This window comes from Rhodofomes roseus (assembly GCF_022264815.1).
Source record: "Rhodofomes roseus strain CIRM-BRFM 1785 chromosome Unknown C8Q71scaffold_18, whole genome shotgun sequence".
NCBI classification, from domain to species: Eukaryota; Fungi; Basidiomycota; class Agaricomycetes; order Polyporales; family Fomitopsidaceae; genus Rhodofomes; species Rhodofomes roseus.
This window is the reverse complement of record NW_025952974.1, coordinates 531,730-548,650: the sequence shown is the minus strand read 5'-3', so window position 1 is coordinate 548,650 and position 16,921 is coordinate 531,730. Positions and strand designations below refer to the sequence as shown.

The window sequence follows — 16,921 nt, the reverse complement described above, 5'->3', positions numbered from 1 at the left end:
ATCTGGGACGAAGACCTGCCCGAACTGGAAAGCCGGGTGAGCCGAATTACCAACGCCCCGAGAAGCGCCGGGGAGAGGCCTTAGAGAGGTGATGAAAAGAAACCGGGTCTAGATGGCGAGAAGAACCCACCAGAAATGCCGTACGCAGCGACTACGCACTGCCCCCTGACTAACTGACGCGATTAAACAGGGCTGTGTCCCAAGACACCGTGACAGGTGTCACTACAGGGATGCTGAGAACGACAGACCACCAGCTCCACATGTACGATATAATTCCACACTCCTGGACGCTGCCGCGCACGCCGACCCAATCACAATATTCACGATGATAAGACCATATCCACGCGCCCGATCGCGAGCCCGAGCGTCCGCTTCCCCAACTGTCGAGCGCGCCTAAGGCGCATCAGATCGCCCGGAAACAACGGACTCACGTACCAACGCCACAGATCCTCCAGCAGATCAACGCCCGATCCACACACACAGCAGTACGATGCAGAGACCAACTCACCGCGCCCCACAATGGGACCAACCTACAGGAAGACAACGACGGTAGGCTGGCCAGAAAATATGGTTTCCCACCACACACCGGGCAGTAAGCATAAACGGGGAACACACGACGCAGCCACCCGCCCAAAGCCGCGTATGAATCTCGTAAAAGACGTCTCCCAGTATCCTGACAAACAGGCACGACAGCTAAATGCCCTGATGGAATTATCCCGCAGTCGACACCGAGCGGGAACACAGCAATACGCGCTTTACCTCACCACACGCGTGTGCGACACCGTACTACAACCCGAATAGGACATCCAGCCAAGTCGCCGTGAAACAACACGACACCGTCTACAATAACTAATCTAACCTACACGCTCTCGCCCTCCCCCGCCTTCTGCTGAACCGCACACACCAGAACGCACCGCTCCACACACCCTCACAGGATGACACCGTCGCTCAACAACGTGAGTCGACCAGCACCAGAGGCTGGAAGACACTAACACAGTGTCAACAGCCACCGCCCTCCTCCAAGGGCGTCGTGACCCAGGGGCGAGGCACTTCGACCTCGCCGTCGCGCAACCCGTGGAACGCCTCCATGGATGCGCTCGGGAGGCGCAGCCCTAGTATGTACATCCAAGTGAACACCCAACACCCACACTAACCATGCATGCAGGCTACGCGGACGTAACGTCTGGACGCGCGTCGCCAACGATGCATCAGGCCGACGCCGCTCCCCAGACCGAGCAGACACCGGCGGCCGAGCCTACCGGGGTCGCCGCCGCTCCGCAGGCCCAGGCTGGCTATAACAGCGACGAGCTGCATGTCCTCGACATCGAAAAGGCCCTCGCGACGCCTACGGCGGACTTCCCGGACCTCCCGCGTACCCCAGTCCGCGCGGTGCGCACCGGCTTGGATAGACGTCCGGGACTGCACCCACAGTCCCCCGGGGCGACGTCCCCGTCGAGCCCCCTAGCAAACGCCCTGCAGAAGAAGAAGGACAAGAAAACGAACAAAGGAAAGGCGAAGATGACCAAGCGTAAGCAGAAGCTCGCTCTGATCGGAATTGGCCTCCCCCCGTCCTCCCCGCCCCCGCCGTCGCCCGAGGACGAGGATGCCGTGCCCCAGCGCATCCCCAGTGAGCCAAGAAAACGCCGCCGCACCTCGGCGCAGCTGGGCGGCGAGAACGACGACGTTCCCGCCGATAGCTCGCGCCTCCAGCCATCGCCTGTCGCCGCTCCGCCCGTCGCCCACCATCGCACCGCGAACGGAGAGGACGAGCCCGATGCCAACCACGACCGTGGACTGGACTACGGACTGACTACCGCCTCGATCCTGGCGGCGGGTGGCATTGACCCGACGCTGCTGACGGATGTCCATCACCCACGCCCGCTCCGTCCCTTCTCCGTCTCCCAGCTCGAGCCACAAGCAGGCCCCGTCTACCTGCCCCACCAGCTCGCTGGCCCCGCGCACCCGCCTCGACAGGAACCGCGCGCCGCATCCTTCGCAGGGTTCTGGCGTGCCGGAACGCAACCTGCCTACCGGTCGTCGCGCCCGGTAACCCCGAGTGCAAACCATGAACGGCCCGCTCCCTCTTTCGCTCAGAGGTGGGGAAGCGCGATCCCAAGGCTCCCGACGAGGTCGAGCCCCTCGAGGGCAAGCATCGCCCACCGCCAAACGCGCACCTCCGCCACACCCACGACGTACCCTCAGCACAACGAGCCGGCGGCGGGTCCGAGCCACCCCACGACCAGCTCCACATACTTTGAGGTACCGACAGCAGGGCCCAGCCGCCTGCCGATGGACCCGCCCAATGCCGCCCCAGCCGGCCTTACGTGGCAGATACCGTTGACCCGCTCTGCTTTCGAACTGGACAGGCCCGACCACAGTCGCGCCCAATCCGCAATGTCGATCGAGCAGGACGGCCCGCCGCCGCCGCCGCCCCTCCCGAGCACACAAGCCCCGTCCCAACATCCCTTCTACCGCTTCCGCGCACGAACTCCCGCACCGCACCACGAGCCATACTATCGCGCCCCACCAGCAGGCCCCAACGGAGCGCAGGACTTCGAGATGGCGGGCCCACCCGCGCCGCCGGCACGCAACCTCTACGCTGAGCCGAACCATCGCCAACAACCCCCGCCCGACATCCCTAGACCCGCTGGTCCTCTGCACCCTATCGCGCCCGCTCTACCCACCATGATTCCTCTCTCCAGCGTGGCCGTCACCCCCGCCCCTAACGGAAACTGGCTGCCCATCATCGGAGGAGTCCACCCGTTCTGGCCCGTGGACAACATCGACCGCCCGCAGGTTAACACCTGGATCGGCCGGAACACGCCAGCTGTCCTCGTCTCCGTCGCACGGCAAGGCGCTCTCGACGGCGACGGCTACACCAAACGCCTCGCGATCGAGACGGTCCTCCGCGACCAAGGCGGCGTAAGGAACCCGGTACTCGAGTTCCCTAAAGCCGATCATCAACCACAGAGGCGAGAACGAGCCACCTCACTGGATCGCGGTCTTCGGCATTAACGACTACGAACGCGTAAGCCTTCTCCGTCGGATCTGGATCTCGACGGAGGCCATCACGATCGGCATCATCGACTTCACCTTCGACACGTCCCCCTTCCTGGGCTTTTGGACCAACATCCACCTCTTCCCCGACGCGACGGAGGACGGAATGCGCAGGTCAGTCCAGTCGGCCCTCGACCACATCCTCTACAACGAAGGCGAGATTCTGCACCGCTTCATCGAGAAGGATATCGCGTCCGACGGAGGACGCTGGAGGAACTCGACCCTTGACCACGCATACATGTACGTCCGACAGTCTGTCCGCGTTGACATCCTCCGCCGACGCGCCCCCGGCGACAAAATTGCACCTCTCGCGCGCATTTACTGCGAGCCGCCGACGGCCAACTTCGCAGAGTGGCTCATCTTCCGAGACCGCATACGCACGTACCATTTCGGTAAGCTAAACGCAGACGGCCCAGCCCACCTCAACATCACCTACAAGTGCAAGACCTGCCACGCCATCGACCACCCCACTGGTCTGTGCTACCTGCACGCCGTCCCTGGCTGGCTCGGCCCGAAAGGCGACAAGTCGGACTCGCATGACGACGAAACGACCCGTCTCGCGACGCCCGGGCAGTCCCAACAGACGAACACCTCGCAGGCTAATGTCGAGCGTGGCAGGAGCCGCAACAGGGGGCCGAGCAGAGGTCGCGGAGGACGAGGCTCCAACGCGAGCCGTAACCGTGGCCGCTGATACGATACCACTAACCGCTACGAACGATGTAACCCCTCCCGTATCGTCGCTGTCACCGTACCACCGCTGTTATTGAATTAACACTGTCTTGATGTCTGATGTACGACGTGGACGCCTGTGAATACCTCGTGAAACCCACTTCCCCGAAGATCTCACAGCCAAGCAAACAGACTAAGAAACTTGGCTCGAACAATGACCTGACATCTCCTCTCACCTCCAGCGTAGTTAACCAAGAAGACACTAACCGCGATGAGCGATAACGCGTCAGCCCACATTTACTGACCATGCAAATGGGACAGGAAAGCTGAAGCGCCGCTCGCATCGCACCCCACCCACGGGCACTATTAAACTTGCCCGGCTGAGAAGCTTAAGCGTGTCGCCCCGGCGGCTCTGCATGTTTCCTGAGAGTCCCAGGAGCGGACCCCGCCCCTCGTGGATCGTTGTAGCGAGGGGAACGATTAGCAACGGCGAACAATACACAGAGAACAACACCAACCACGGACGATATACAGGCAAACGGCGAACATCTCCTCTGTCTGACAGGGAGAAACGCGTCCCCTGCTCGCGGAACTCCTGCTGAACGGACAGAAGAACTAGGTAACAGGGCGACCGCCGAGATCACTGCACCACACGGCGGCCGAGTTATCAACAGTGGTGCCCCACCACAAGGCCAAATTAACGCAGGCGGTGTTCCAGATAACACGCCCACACCCAACACGACCACAACACGGAAGAACAGACGGACTAAAGCGTCCCTACTAATGGCATCCCTAAACATAAGCGGGAGAGGCAGTTTATCAGCCCCGGACTCCCGAAACAAGTGGAACGCACTACACCAAGTGATCCGAGAGACGAAAATCGGCCTTGTGGTGGTCCAAGAAACACACCTCGATGATGAATGGGTTGCATCCATACATAGGCTGTATGGACGACGTATACACGTCATAATCAACGCTGCGCCTAACGCCACCTCCGCGCAAGGCGTAGCCTTTGTGCTAAACCGAGAAATAGTAAACGTCTCGGACCTGAAAGTACACAACATTGTACCTGGACGAGCCATCCTACTCAAAATGCCATGGCACAGAGAGAAGGACATAACTGTTCTCAACGTATACGCCCCCAATACCGCAGCCGACAACCAAGCCTTCTGGGAGCACATACTGAACGAGCTCCGAACGAAGCCAATCCCGCGCCCTGACGTCATGCTGGGTGACTTCAATATAGTCGAGGAATCGATAGACAGGCTGCCAACCCGAGAAGACCCAGCCGGCGCCGTCCAGGCCCTGAAGACACTAACCAGGTACTTAAGCATGACCGACGGATGGCGAGAAACTGAGCCCGCCAAGAAAGACTACACGTTCCCCCAGCGCGGCGCCGCCGTACGCTCCAGACTGGATCGAATCTACGTCAGGCGCAACATGCTGAATGCCTCATACGACTGGAACGTCCTAAGCACCGGAATCTCCACAGATCACAAACTAGTCACAGCCCGCATTAGCTCAGAAGACGCACCGTTCACCGGGAAAGGTAGATGGGCCATGCCGGCACACATACTCCGAGACAGCGAGTATCTATCGCAGTGTGTCAAACTCGGCATAAAATACAACATGACAGCGAAAGAGCATCCCCAGCGAGATGATCGAAATAACGCACAGGTATTCCTACAGTCGTTCAAAGATGATGTCGTCAAACTAGCCAGGAACAGACTGAGAACTAAAATACCAAAGATCGATGCCGCGATCAAGAAGACCCAGAGCGAGATTGACACAACACAGAATGGCGCCAACTTCGTAACAGATGAGACGGCTCAGCTAGAATCAAAGAAACTACAGGACCGACTGATAGAGCTACTGAAAAAACGGTACCAAGACAACAAATCGGCCACCACTGCACGATATGCGTTAAACGCAGAGATACCCAGTAAATACTGGTCGACAATCAACAAAGACGCAAAACCAAGGGACACAATCCACTCACTGCTAAAACCGAACACGGCCACCCCCGAATACGAAAAACGCTCAGAGAAGATGGCCGAGCTAGCCCGAGACTACCACGAAAAGCTACAAGCCGACACTCAGCCAGTGCCGGACGACATAAGGCAGGCAGATATTCAGGACGTCCTAGGTACCGTGGTGACGAAACTCACCAGTCCGCAGAGTGTAACCCTCCAAGACACGATCGCCCGAGATGAAGTAGCAGATGCCCTAAAGAAGGCAGGGCTCGGCCGAGCCGCGGGCCTGGACGGCATAACCTATGAATTCTGGAGGGCACTCGATGAGCTGCACAGAGCGGCCGAACGGGCAGACAAACCAGGGTTTGATGTAATCCACTTTCTCAAGCTGGCATACCTCGACTTCGAAAGACACGGCCCCATAAGAAACTCCCATTTCGCCGACGGATGGATGTGCCCTCTGTACAAGAAAGGCGACAGACGCAACATTGCGAACTATAGACCGATCACACTACTCAACACAGACTACAAACTATACACCAGGCTACTCACCTCACGACTGAACGAAGTTGCGACGGATATCATCCACCCCGACCAGGCCGGCTTTGTGCCGACAAGACACATAGAAGACCAAACGCAGCTATGCAGGTCAGTCATAGACTATGCTGAAGCCTTAGAGGAAGACGGAGTCATCATTGCGCTGGACCAAGAAAAGGCGTATGACAAGATCTCACATGACTACCTATGGGCCGCGCTCGCCGCCTTCGGGATACCGGACAAATTCATTAGGATAGTACAGTATCTGTACCAAAACGCAACAACCATCGTAATCATAAACGGCGAGCGAAGTACAACATACCGAGTTATAAGAGGAGTAAGGCAGGGCGACCCTCTGTCCTGCCTCCTATTCGATCTCGCGATAGAACCTCTCGCATGCTCCCTTAGGTCCTCCTCCTTGCGAGGCATCCGTGTCAAAGGCATGACCGAGAGGCTAATAGCCTCCCTCTTCGCTGACGACACGTCAACTTTCCTGTCTAAACACGACACATGGCAGGAACTCTGGGACATACTAGAAAAATGGTGCCGTGCCGCCAAAGCCCGCTTCAACAGAGGGAAGACCGAGGTCATCCCGGTCGGAACTGAGGAGTACAGACGGTTTGTGCATGAACACCGCAAGATCAACGCGAACAGCCATGACGGAAGCATACCGCCAGACATCAACATAGCCGACGACGGCGAAGCCGTACGCGTCCTAGGTGCTTGGATTGGTAACGGGGTCGATCAAGTTGCGGTGTGGGCCCCGGTGATGAACAAGGTCAAGGCTTTCCTAGAACGCTGGGGCAAATGCCACCCTACACTGAAAGGGAAAAGGCACATCATCCAAATGGGCCCCGGTGGAATAACACAGTACTTAGCTAAGGTACAAGGCATGCCGAAGTCGGTTGAATCCGAGCTAATCCATATGATTCGAGACTTCATATGGGACGGCAAGAAACCACCAATCAGCCTCGATCACCTATATCAGCCACAATCAGAAGGTGGCATAGGCCTACTTGATATTAGCGCGAGAAACGAGGCAATACACCTCACATGGATCGGTAAATACCTCGACCTCACACCGTCCCGCCCTAAGTGGGCGTTCGTTGTAGATGCCATCCTCAATCACAACGTCTCCAAAGACGCAGGAGCCATACGCCCAGAATCACAAATCAACAGCTTCCTACAAAGCTGGCGACCCGCTCTGAGAGGACGATCCAGCCTCCCAGGGTACCTGAAAACGATGCTCGGTGTTGCGAAGAAGCACGGCGTAAGCCTGGAAGCGATCAAACTTAGCCGAACCCTAAAGAGATCCCTCCCCGTATGGTACCACCTAGGCGCAGAAGCCAAGCTGAGACGCCTAAACAACACAAGCCTGAGCGACTGCCTACGACGAACCCATGGCATAAAGACCGTGGCGGATGCCCTAGACTTCACGATGCACACCGCCATAGTCGATGGTCTCGCGCCACCCGAAACTGCATGTACATGCACAGACTGCACTGAGGCCCGATCGAAGGGATGTAAGAACCCTGAGAAATGTAGGCTCGCGTGTAACACGATCCTAAACCAAATCAAACCGAAATGGGACCCACTACTCACCACACACAACGATGGCCTCACACTCACAGCACGTCGCAAAGAGGAGAACCACACCGCAGAAACAACGGCGGGGGCACTCATGATCTTCAACCCATCGGTTACGTCCTCGGACTCTGTGAGTGCAACCTTCAGGGCCTTCGTCAGCGCTACAGCACACGACGCCCCACCTGCCATACGCCGCAGAGCAGGCATCATAGTAACGGATGAAGCCACGACAGCGTACATTGTCCGTGGAACCGACATCAAACAACAAAACACCCCCTCAGGGATGAACATTAACCGATACGGGTACACCCATCTGACAAACGCCCGACGCGACCAAGCCTTAGTTCGCATGCCGTCCCCTGAAACCCCCAACGGCAACGCGATGTCCGGCGAGCTGGCCGCCGCGCTATATGCTGCCACACAAACTCCCCTAGATGCGCCCCTCCAGATAATTGCCGCAGACGCTAGGCTCCGCGACGCCCTGATAACCAAAGTCCCACTCTGGGAAGACCGGGGCTGGATTGGAATAGCAAACGCACCACTATGGCAGCAACTGGTGAACAGACTAAGGCAACGAATCGCAGTCACCACAATAAAACCTGCTCACGAGGAACATGAGAAGGCCCTTATCAAAAAGGCAAAAGAAAGGGCCCAGCAGGCCCTCCTACTGAATAACGTCACCACGCTGGCGGAGCAGCCAAGTGGACCCTTCACCGTTTCAGGCGTCAAGCTAGCAGCCCTCACACAGTCACTAGCATATAAAGGAATCCGAGCAAAGAAAGACGCACCGATACGCCGAGGAAGAGACCGCAACCTCCGCGACATACAAGAACATTTTAAGACCACCTATAACACGAGATTGTCAGAGCAAGATATCTGGAAAGGAGTAAGGCACGTAGATATACGAAACCAAATCAAAGATTTCCTATGGAAAACTCTGCACAACGCACACCGGTGCGGATCTTTCTGGCTAAATATCCCGGGCTACGAGGAACGCGCACGGTGCTCGTGGTGCGGTCAGACTGAAAGTATTGAACACATACTCACCGAGTGCACAGCGCCTGGCCAGATGACAATATGGAACATGACGAGGTCACTCTGGGAGAACAAAGGCCTACGATGGCAAAGCCCGTCTACCAGCGAGATACTGGGCCTCGGATGCCGGAAGTGGAGCTACAACGATAAGAAGCAAAACCACGGAGCCACGAGACTGTGGCGGATTCTAATCTCCGAGTCTGCTTTCCTAATATGGAAGCTGCGCTGCGAAAGGGTCATCGGACACGAGGAGGAGGAGAGATGGGCGCACAGCAGCAACGAGCTACGAAGCCGATGGGCCTCGACGATGAATCAAAGGCTGCACCTCGATGCGGCAACCACACACCCCCGTTTTGGCCGGAAAGCGCTGAGACGAGATATATATGCCGATACATGGCACGACGCAGTCGTTGATAACCGCGCGCTCTACACCCATAGATCGCGCGAAGGGGTTTTAGTGGGTATTCCGTCCGCGGGCTATGAGTTAGACCCCGGATGAGAGAGCCCCACACTGGTCGGAAACGACCGTGCGCAAAGCATTTTTCCCTGAAGCGATGCGGATATCCGCTGGCTGGCTGGACGGATGGTTGGCCCGATTGGCCAATGCTACCGTCTACTAGAGCCCTCCAAAAAAAAAAAAAAAATAGATGTTGTGACTTGTATGTTTCGAAAGTATTGCCGAGTGCGGACCATCCGCTTAAAAATAATACTAAGACGACCGCCCGACGTCAGACCCAGTGAAAATCGCACCTGCCCGAGGCTGCCCGGAGCTGCAGGGAAGTGGTCAACGTGCCCGAGAATGCTCCAAGATGGCGGACGGCAGAAAGCCGTCATGAACGACAGGACTTTGCTTTAGAATTGGCGCGTTAGCACGTTAGAGATAGCGTTACGCCGTCAACGGCCTGACTTGCTTCCGAGTCGGACTTGCTCAACAGCGCTCAACGAGTTGAACGCTCAACATTTCAGACCTCGAGCTACGCTTGGCAGCAAGGACTTGCAACGACAGATAGCAAGAGAAATCGACTTCTGCAACGTGGTCAGTATCACGAGGGTCAATATTAATGGTATGCACCAATTGCGCAGGTAGACTCGGAGACGAGTTGAGGGACATTCTATCTCTGGACTTGTCGCACCGCTCTGCGACCCCGTGGCTGCCTCTTCACTTCACACCTCTCAGGCCAATCGCCCCACACACCTTGTGTCCCTTCCAAGCGCTCTCTCAAGTCGTGAGTGCGGTTACCATGTGCATGAGCCCCCCTGACACTTCAAGTTGGCATGATGCGGCGGGGATTCCATGATAGCGCGCGTACATGGATGCAGTACCTCTTGTGTGACCTCGCATATATTCTGTGTCTTGATTGTTTTAATGGGTGGGTCGATGCTATTTGAATGGGTATAGCAAGGTTAGACGGACGTGAGTGTGAGGAGAGAACGAGGATAACTGACTTTCGGTCGGACTGCTCTCACCAGCGCTTGTCCGAGCTTCACGCTCGCGTCTACTACTATTGTAAGTTTAGTATGCCTCCTGTCTCTTACGGATTTACTGCACGCGTAGTGTTTTCACCGGGCGCAATCGTATCTACCTAGAAGTCAAGCCACCCGACTTTTAGAAGGCGTAAGGCAGAGGCCAACGAGATGCGCGCCACTACAGTACTGCGCCACTGCGCGGTAATTCAGTGAGTGTTTGCTCCTATTTGCTTGCGACAACATACTATGGGCCATTAGCTGTTTAATCTGGACATTCATCACAAAGTCTATATCACTAGTGCGTGTGAAGCTCCAAGACAAGCATTTCGTCAACACCACTGGATTACTAGAACATACACGACGGCGAGGTACGTGCATAGCGATTAGTACCGGATAACGCAACAAGTAAGTACAGACGTATTCGCAGAGGCATATCGGCAATATATCATACGGTACAAACAACAGACTAGAGCGCGGAAAGGAATCCCTGCGTCAGAGACGCCAGTCCGCGAAATGCTCCATGTCGGAGCGCACGAAGGCAAGCATATAGTCAACCGTAGTCCCACCTTCCTCGTCGTCTTCTTCCGCCTCCTGTTCCTCCGCAGGACGCTCCTCCTCCTCGGCGACTGCTCCATCCACTGGGCTCTCCTCGAAAGCGACTCGTTTTCGCTCCTTCTCCTCACTGCCCTCCGCTTCAAAGTCTCGCTCATCCTCACCAATGATTTCGACTTCCTCTCGCGCCGCGGCGGCAGCCGCCAATGCGTCCGCCTCATCCTCGACGTCTCCCAATGCTTTCGTCAGCTCTTTCTCTGCCTCGTTGGAGAACAGTGAGTGCCAGTCGAATTCGCCTTTCTGGATGACGATGTTGTCGAGCGTCCGCTTTTGGTTCGCCTTGCGCAGCAGCGCCTCTTCGACCGTGTGCGTTGAGACGAAGCGGTAGATGTGGACGTCCCGGATCTGGCCGATGCGATGGGCCCTACAGTCGGGTTAGGGCATAGCAATCACCATTATGAAAGACAATGCTCACCTATCCTCGCACTGGCGGTCCATCTGTGGGTTAAAGTCACTGTCGTAGAAGATGACAGTGTCTGCGCCAGTCAAGCTGGACAGGACAGGAATCGTCAGTTAATAAGACCGATCATGATGATTGCGACGTACTTGATACCAACACCGCCGGAGCGCGACGAGGAAATGAAGCAAAATACGCGCGAATCAGAGTTGAATCGCTCCGTGATGTACTGTCGATCCTCGATTTTGGTGGAACCATCCAGGCGCAGGTACAGATAGCCGTGAAAGTTGAGGAACGTTTCTAGTATATCCAGAATCCTCGTCATCTGGGTGAAGATGAGGATGCGGTGGCCGCCCGCTTTGCGTTCTCGCAGCAGCTTCGCGAGTTCTTGCAGCTTGCCACAGTCGTATTGTAGCAAGGACGGGTCCGGGAACGCGATCTGCAGCTTTACAGCAGCACGGTGGAGATTGCTGTCGAACTCGGGATCGGGAAGTAGAGCCTGGACGGCCTCTTCATGTCCAGCCAGCGTGATACGAGGGAGATCCCGTGCCACGACAGCTGGAGTCGCGAACGTGAATCGGTCGACTACGCTGGCCATCCCTTCGACTCGGTCAGCGTATGACTTGACCATAGAGTGGAGCTTGTCAGACACGGCCCAAGACCGCCGATCCATCGTGGTGAGAGGTAGCAAGGGAGAGAAAAACCGCTGGCTGGTGTGAATCAGCTCCTGGCTGTAGATCGGCATCATGGAGCATCGCAGTCTGTTAATATATCCGAAATGGGTCCACTTCGCAATTTCTGCAGCACGTTGAGACCACTCTCGATATCGTTTGAAGCCCAAGATCGTACGGGTGTCCCTTGGTGGTGGCTCGCCTGGGAGCTCGGTGATCGTGGGCAACCGGGGAGTTCCATCCAGAGATCGTACTTCGGCCGAAGCAAAATACGACGTATTCTGCCTTTGAATGAACTGCAGCCCGAGGAGGTCCAGATTCAACTGTTCCTCTTCACTGGCTGCGAGAAGCCGCCGGCGCACGAGTAACTCCTTGATCTCGAAATCGGCGATGGCGGAGCGCTCCATGGCGAAGGACGTGACGATGGGACGAACCTCGAATAGGTCCGGGTGATTGACGACCTTCCTCAGTTGCATGAGGATGTTCGCGATCTTCTGGTAGACACCAGACTGGAGGTCATGCCTCGTATCCGCGCGGGCCATGAACTCGTCGTAAAGAAAGCGCTGCCGTTTCGACAGGGGACACATGACAAGGTGCTCGAATTTCTGCGGCAGTTCTTTCTCGACGTCGCGCTTGAGACGGCGGAGGAGGTAGGGGCGAAGCACCATATGAAGCTTCGAGACGCGTTGCTGAGTCTCATCGTCCATAGTGCCCATCTCGATTGCCTTTTCCAGAGGATCTGTATGCGCGGGTCAGTGAACGAACTTACCAGAAAGAGGTCGAAGGCGTACTCGCAAACCAGTCACCGAATTCCTTGAGGTTGGCGAAGTTTGTACCCGACATCAAGAACTGCAGCAGCGCCCATAACTCCGTCAGATTGTTCTGCAGCGGTGTACCAGTCAAGAGGAGGCGGCGAAAGGAACGGAACATGAGGAGGATGTTCCATCGCTGTGACCGGAAGTTCTTGATCATATGAGCCTCGTCAAGGATCATGTAGTACCACGCTTTGCGCTTGAAGACGTGCGCGTCGCGGCTCGCTAGCGTGTATGAGGTCACGCAAACGTTAAATTGGTATTTGTTATTCCAGCCCTGTCGCAATTCTTTGCGTTGCTTGGTGTTCCCATGGTAGCTGAGGACCTTGAACCCGGGAAGAAACTTCTTGAACTCCATCTCCCAGTTCAGTAGGACGCTCGTAGGGACTACGATAAGATGTGGACCCCAGATGCCACGATCACAGGCAAGATGAGCGAGTAGGGATATCGTCTGGATTGTCTTGCTGTGATAGTTGGTTCAGTATTCTGCAATACAGGAAAGCGCACGGGACTTACCCAAGACCCATCTCGTCGGCTAAGATTCCGTTGAGGTTGTTCGTATGGAGACTAGCTAGCCACTCCAAACCTGACTGCTGATACGGCCGTAGATTGCCACGCAGGAGGAAAGGCGCCTTGACGGGCGTCGATGGGTCCCATTCGACTGGTGCAACAGCATACGGCCTTAAGTAGACAGGTATTGATGACAACGCCAACGCCTCTTCCTCAGCATCGTCGATCTCGTTCTCCACGCGTGGTGTGTCTGGTATGGCTGATTCTGATTCACGATCTTGCGTGGAGGCAGTCAGGAGATCTGGTTGTGGAGTTGACGGTCGTATGTCCCCCTCGTGTGGCGCGTCGGCAGCCATAGGCGGTGATTTAGAGGTATGCACATCTTGGAATTCCGGTGCAGGGACAAGTTGATCGACGTCCTCATCGACATCCATGTAGTCGGTAGTGGCGCCATTCGTCGAGACAGCGTAGACAGATGGAATCTCCGTATCGTCGTCCAGATTCACCCTGGTGTCCGCGAGGGTCTTCGATGCCGCAGCGGAAATGACCAGTTCATCGTGCGGAGAGAAGTCCAAAGAACTGGAAGAGCCGGCGAACGGGAATATGTTTTCCCAATCAGCCTTGCTGGGGCTGTAGGTGAGCGGCACAGGCGTCTCCACAGTTGGCGTCGGACTGGGCGATGGTGTTCGAGCTTGGATAGACTCGCTGATCGAGACACTGCGTCGTGACTGTGACGCGGGCCCGATCTCAAAGTCGGGCTCCGGTGATTGTCGGGCAGACGCGTCATCGGTTGTCGGCGGTCCCATCGACGACCTAGACCGGGAGCTCGGGCTACGAGGTGTCATTTCCGCGCCTTCGCCGAGCAAGATACTGGTGTCGACACCCTGTTCACCTTCGGGTTCGTCGTTCTCCTCGGGTTCATCATCAGAGGCAACCGCCTCCTCTGCTTCACTGGACAGCGCGTCGTCTGGTTCCGGCGATGCCGATGCCCAGTGACCAAGTGCTGCCGACACGCTGCTAGAACGACTGCGCGGGGTCGTCTTGCTCAGGTCAAGCTGCTGAGCGGTTAGGATTTGGCCGGACTGGTTGAGGATAGCATCTAGGTGTTCTTGTCCCCGTATCCGCTCTTCCTCCTCGCGCCTAAGCTGCTCTTCTCTGCGGATGTGCTACAAGATGATTCAGTCAGTTGAGTCTACGCGCGAGAGCCCGGGAGACTTACATGGACGGCCTTCTTCCACTCGTCTATAACATGCCTGATCGTCACCTTCGCGAGCGCACGCAGCCGTTTCTCGTCCTGAAGCTTCATCTTGTCGTCCTTCACGGCCCGGGTCTCCCAATACGCCCGGACCCTGCTCGCGACTTGTGCAGCGACCTGTCGGCCACTGGTCGGGCGATACTCCGCACGGGCTTTAACCGCCTCGAGGACATGTGCCCACGTGTCTTGGCTGCGATTCATGGACGCGTCTCTCTGGAGAGGGCTGACGCGCAGAGACTCGTCACCGACGCTCTCCGGAAAGAATCGGCCCTCCTTACGCATCGCGTCGGCGCGTCGCCAGAAGTCTGCAACTTGTTGGACGTGGTCCTCGACCTCGTTCTGGCTCACGTCGTTACCGTTCAAAGTTGTGTAAGAGGTAAGCAGGGCGAACAGTGATTCAGAAGTCGGCGGTGGTGGTTTCTGCACGGGACTCGAGTACACAGGATCCGGGCGACGAACGATGAGCTTAATGCGTTTGAGAGGCGACTGGCTGGGTGAGACAGGTTCTGCCCGGCGTCTTGAAGAGGTTGAACCTCTGGGTGGCGATAGCTGCCTTCTAGGTTTGCGGCGGCCGGACGGCGTCGCAGATATCGACTCCGGAGGGCGATCCGTAGGCTGTGCTACATCTTCTCGGTGAGCAGCAGATAAGGACAGGCCATTGGACTCGATCCGCCTCCTCTTCGGTGGAGGCAGATCCTCGAGCTCCGTGCTGCGATCTCGCGCTTTTGTGGGCCGAGACTGGCGTCTTGCAGGAGAAACGGAGAGTGGCAGTTCGGCTACCGCCTTCCCCTTCCCCTTCCCCTTGCCGACGTGTGCGCTAGCGTTGGCTGGAACGTCTGGAGGAAGCATCAGGCGTGACGGCTTTGGCCTCACAGGCGCTGATATCGACGGCGCCACGCCCGACGCAGCAGTCATGGCGGCGCCATCGTCTGGCCCTCTAGGGATATTTTTTTGGACAGGAGTTGTGTCTGTACCTTGCATGCGCCCGGTGCGGGCTCTTCGTGTGCGCCGCGATGTGCCGGTAGCGTTGGGTTCTTGAACTAGATCGTACTTCGATTTGTACTATTGGAAAAGTTCAGCAATGTGCACGCTGCAGATACACAGCTCGGAAGCGATGCGATGAAAGCGAGAACCAGTGGTTCACGCAGTCGACGATTATCCTCTCACTCCCCAGCGTAGCTCGGCAACCAGAGGCTCTTTGTGCTCAGGACCCCCATTCATGAACCCGGATGCCTGATCCGCCCACAGGCCGAAGAAATCTCTGAGCAGACACGTCCTCCGGACATTTCCTCAAGCCTACGTCGAAGCGTCTTACCATCTTGCTTGGAAGAGGACATACTGGCCTGTGGAGTGCATATATGCGAGAACGGACAGTTTGGCAAACGCACATCCTCAATCTTCGGAAGTACGAATACTCGCCCTGGGCTTAGGCCATGCTGCCCGTCCCGCATGGCACATAAGCTGGGGTCCCGTGTAATCGTGCACATACTGCCCGCGAACGAAATCTCGATGGATACCCTCTTAAGTGCATCCGCACGGCCATGAAGGATCAAGGTAGGCTCGACTGGCGGATCACGCAGACACACCAGCGCGGACCATAACAAGGGTATCTATCGCCATTTCGCTCCCTTGAACAGAGACAATTGGTGCCACAACTTAAGTGCGGGGCCTACCTCGCGGAATACGGTTGAATCATCCTTTTTGGCAGTCTGTAGGACATGATAAGGAAGACAGTGCACCGTACGCATTAATAGACGTACCTTGGGGTCGTAGGAGACTAGTGTGACGAACTGCTCGAGGTGGAACCGTTCGCGCACCTACAACACATGAACAGGGTTCGTGCCGAGGCAGAAAGGGACTGTCAATCCTTGTATACCGCAAGTCTGGAGAAAAAGAGAGGACGTACGTAGGTGTCATGTCTATCCGCGACTTCGCCCATCTCCGCCTGCCTCTCCTGAACCATGCGAGCGCGTTCATTCACGACACGCTCCTCCCCGCCACTCAATTCCTCGACAACCTGAGTTCCATCGCTTGAATTCCTCCGCAGAGCAACCACACGTGTGCCTCTAGATGTTCCTGGCTGTTTGGAACGTCCCCGAGTGTTCAGACCGTTCATCGCGCAGGGACACGCATGGGCAAGCGCGTGAGAAGGGGTCCAGTCAGTCGATCTACCCAGATACTAGACGGTTTCGCGAGATTCTTGCACTAGTAGCCTCCTGAGACAGTAGAGAGTCAAAGGGCACCGTTCGAGAACGTGTTGCGGTCGCCAGGGCTCGGCGTGCGCGAGTGAGAGTTGGAGGATCCATATTCGTGAGCATTGAGGAGGTTGTTTGGTCGGC

At 56.6% G+C, this 16,921-nt stretch overlaps 4 protein-coding genes across 4 annotated transcripts; 3 read left to right on the top strand and 1 right to left on the bottom strand.

Annotated features, from left to right (window-relative positions):
- Positions 1-935: 935 nt before the first annotated feature.
- C8Q71DRAFT_725742 (uncharacterized protein) lies at positions 936-3,748 on the top strand (the record flags this gene model as incomplete). Its single annotated transcript, XM_047921714.1, is given in 4 exon segments — positions 936-956; positions 998-1,115; positions 1,166-2,934; positions 2,954-3,748. The coding sequence occupies 4 exon segments, from the start codon at positions 936-938 to the stop codon at positions 3,746-3,748; spliced, it is 2,703 nt and encodes a 900-aa protein (XP_047776283.1).
- A 3,731-nt stretch (positions 3,749-7,479) lies between these two features.
- C8Q71DRAFT_712593 (uncharacterized protein) lies at positions 7,480-8,061 on the top strand (the record flags this gene model as incomplete). Its single annotated transcript, XM_047920864.1, has 1 exon — positions 7,480-8,061. A coding segment is annotated over one exon (582 nt), but the record flags the coding sequence as incomplete, so codon positions are not given.
- A 144-nt stretch (positions 8,062-8,205) lies between these two features.
- On the top strand, positions 8,206-9,502 carry C8Q71DRAFT_823758 (uncharacterized protein; the record flags this gene model as incomplete). The annotated part of the gene is made up of 1 exon (XM_047926247.1): positions 8,206-9,502. One exon carries the CDS (start codon positions 8,206-8,208, stop codon positions 9,355-9,357), a length of 1,152 nt encoding a protein of 383 aa, XP_047776281.1. The 3' UTR covers positions 9,358-9,502.
- A 986-nt stretch (positions 9,503-10,488) lies between these two features.
- C8Q71DRAFT_773920 (SNF2 family N-terminal domain-containing protein) lies at positions 10,489-16,918 on the bottom strand. Its single transcript, XM_047924481.1, has 9 exons — positions 16,489-16,918; positions 16,343-16,399; positions 16,256-16,291; positions 14,547-15,644; positions 13,334-14,493; positions 12,797-13,281; positions 11,484-12,744; positions 11,353-11,427; positions 10,489-11,301 (listed from the first exon to the last, which is right to left on the bottom strand). The coding sequence occupies exons 1-9, from the start codon at positions 16,696-16,698 to the stop codon at positions 10,818-10,820; spliced, it is 4,866 nt and encodes a 1,621-aa protein (XP_047776280.1). The 5' UTR covers positions 16,699-16,918; the 3' UTR covers positions 10,489-10,817.
- Positions 16,919-16,921: the final 3 nt, after the last annotated feature.

What these genes read in the sequence shown, in the direction of transcription:
- C8Q71DRAFT_773920 (XM_047924481.1), bottom strand. Translation starts at nt 16,698, where the DNA reads ATGAACGGTCTGAACACTCGGGGACGTTCCAAACAGCCAGGAACATCT. An exon ending in TAGTCTCCTACGACCCCAAG is followed by an intron (nt 16,292 to 16,342) that starts GTACGTCTATTA and finishes CATGTCCTACAG; the next exon opens with ACTGCCAAAAAGGATGATTC. An exon ending in GCCGACGAGATGGGTCTTGG is followed by an intron (nt 13,282 to 13,333) that starts GTAAGTCCCGTG and finishes CAACTATCACAG; the next exon opens with CAAGACAATCCAGACGATAT.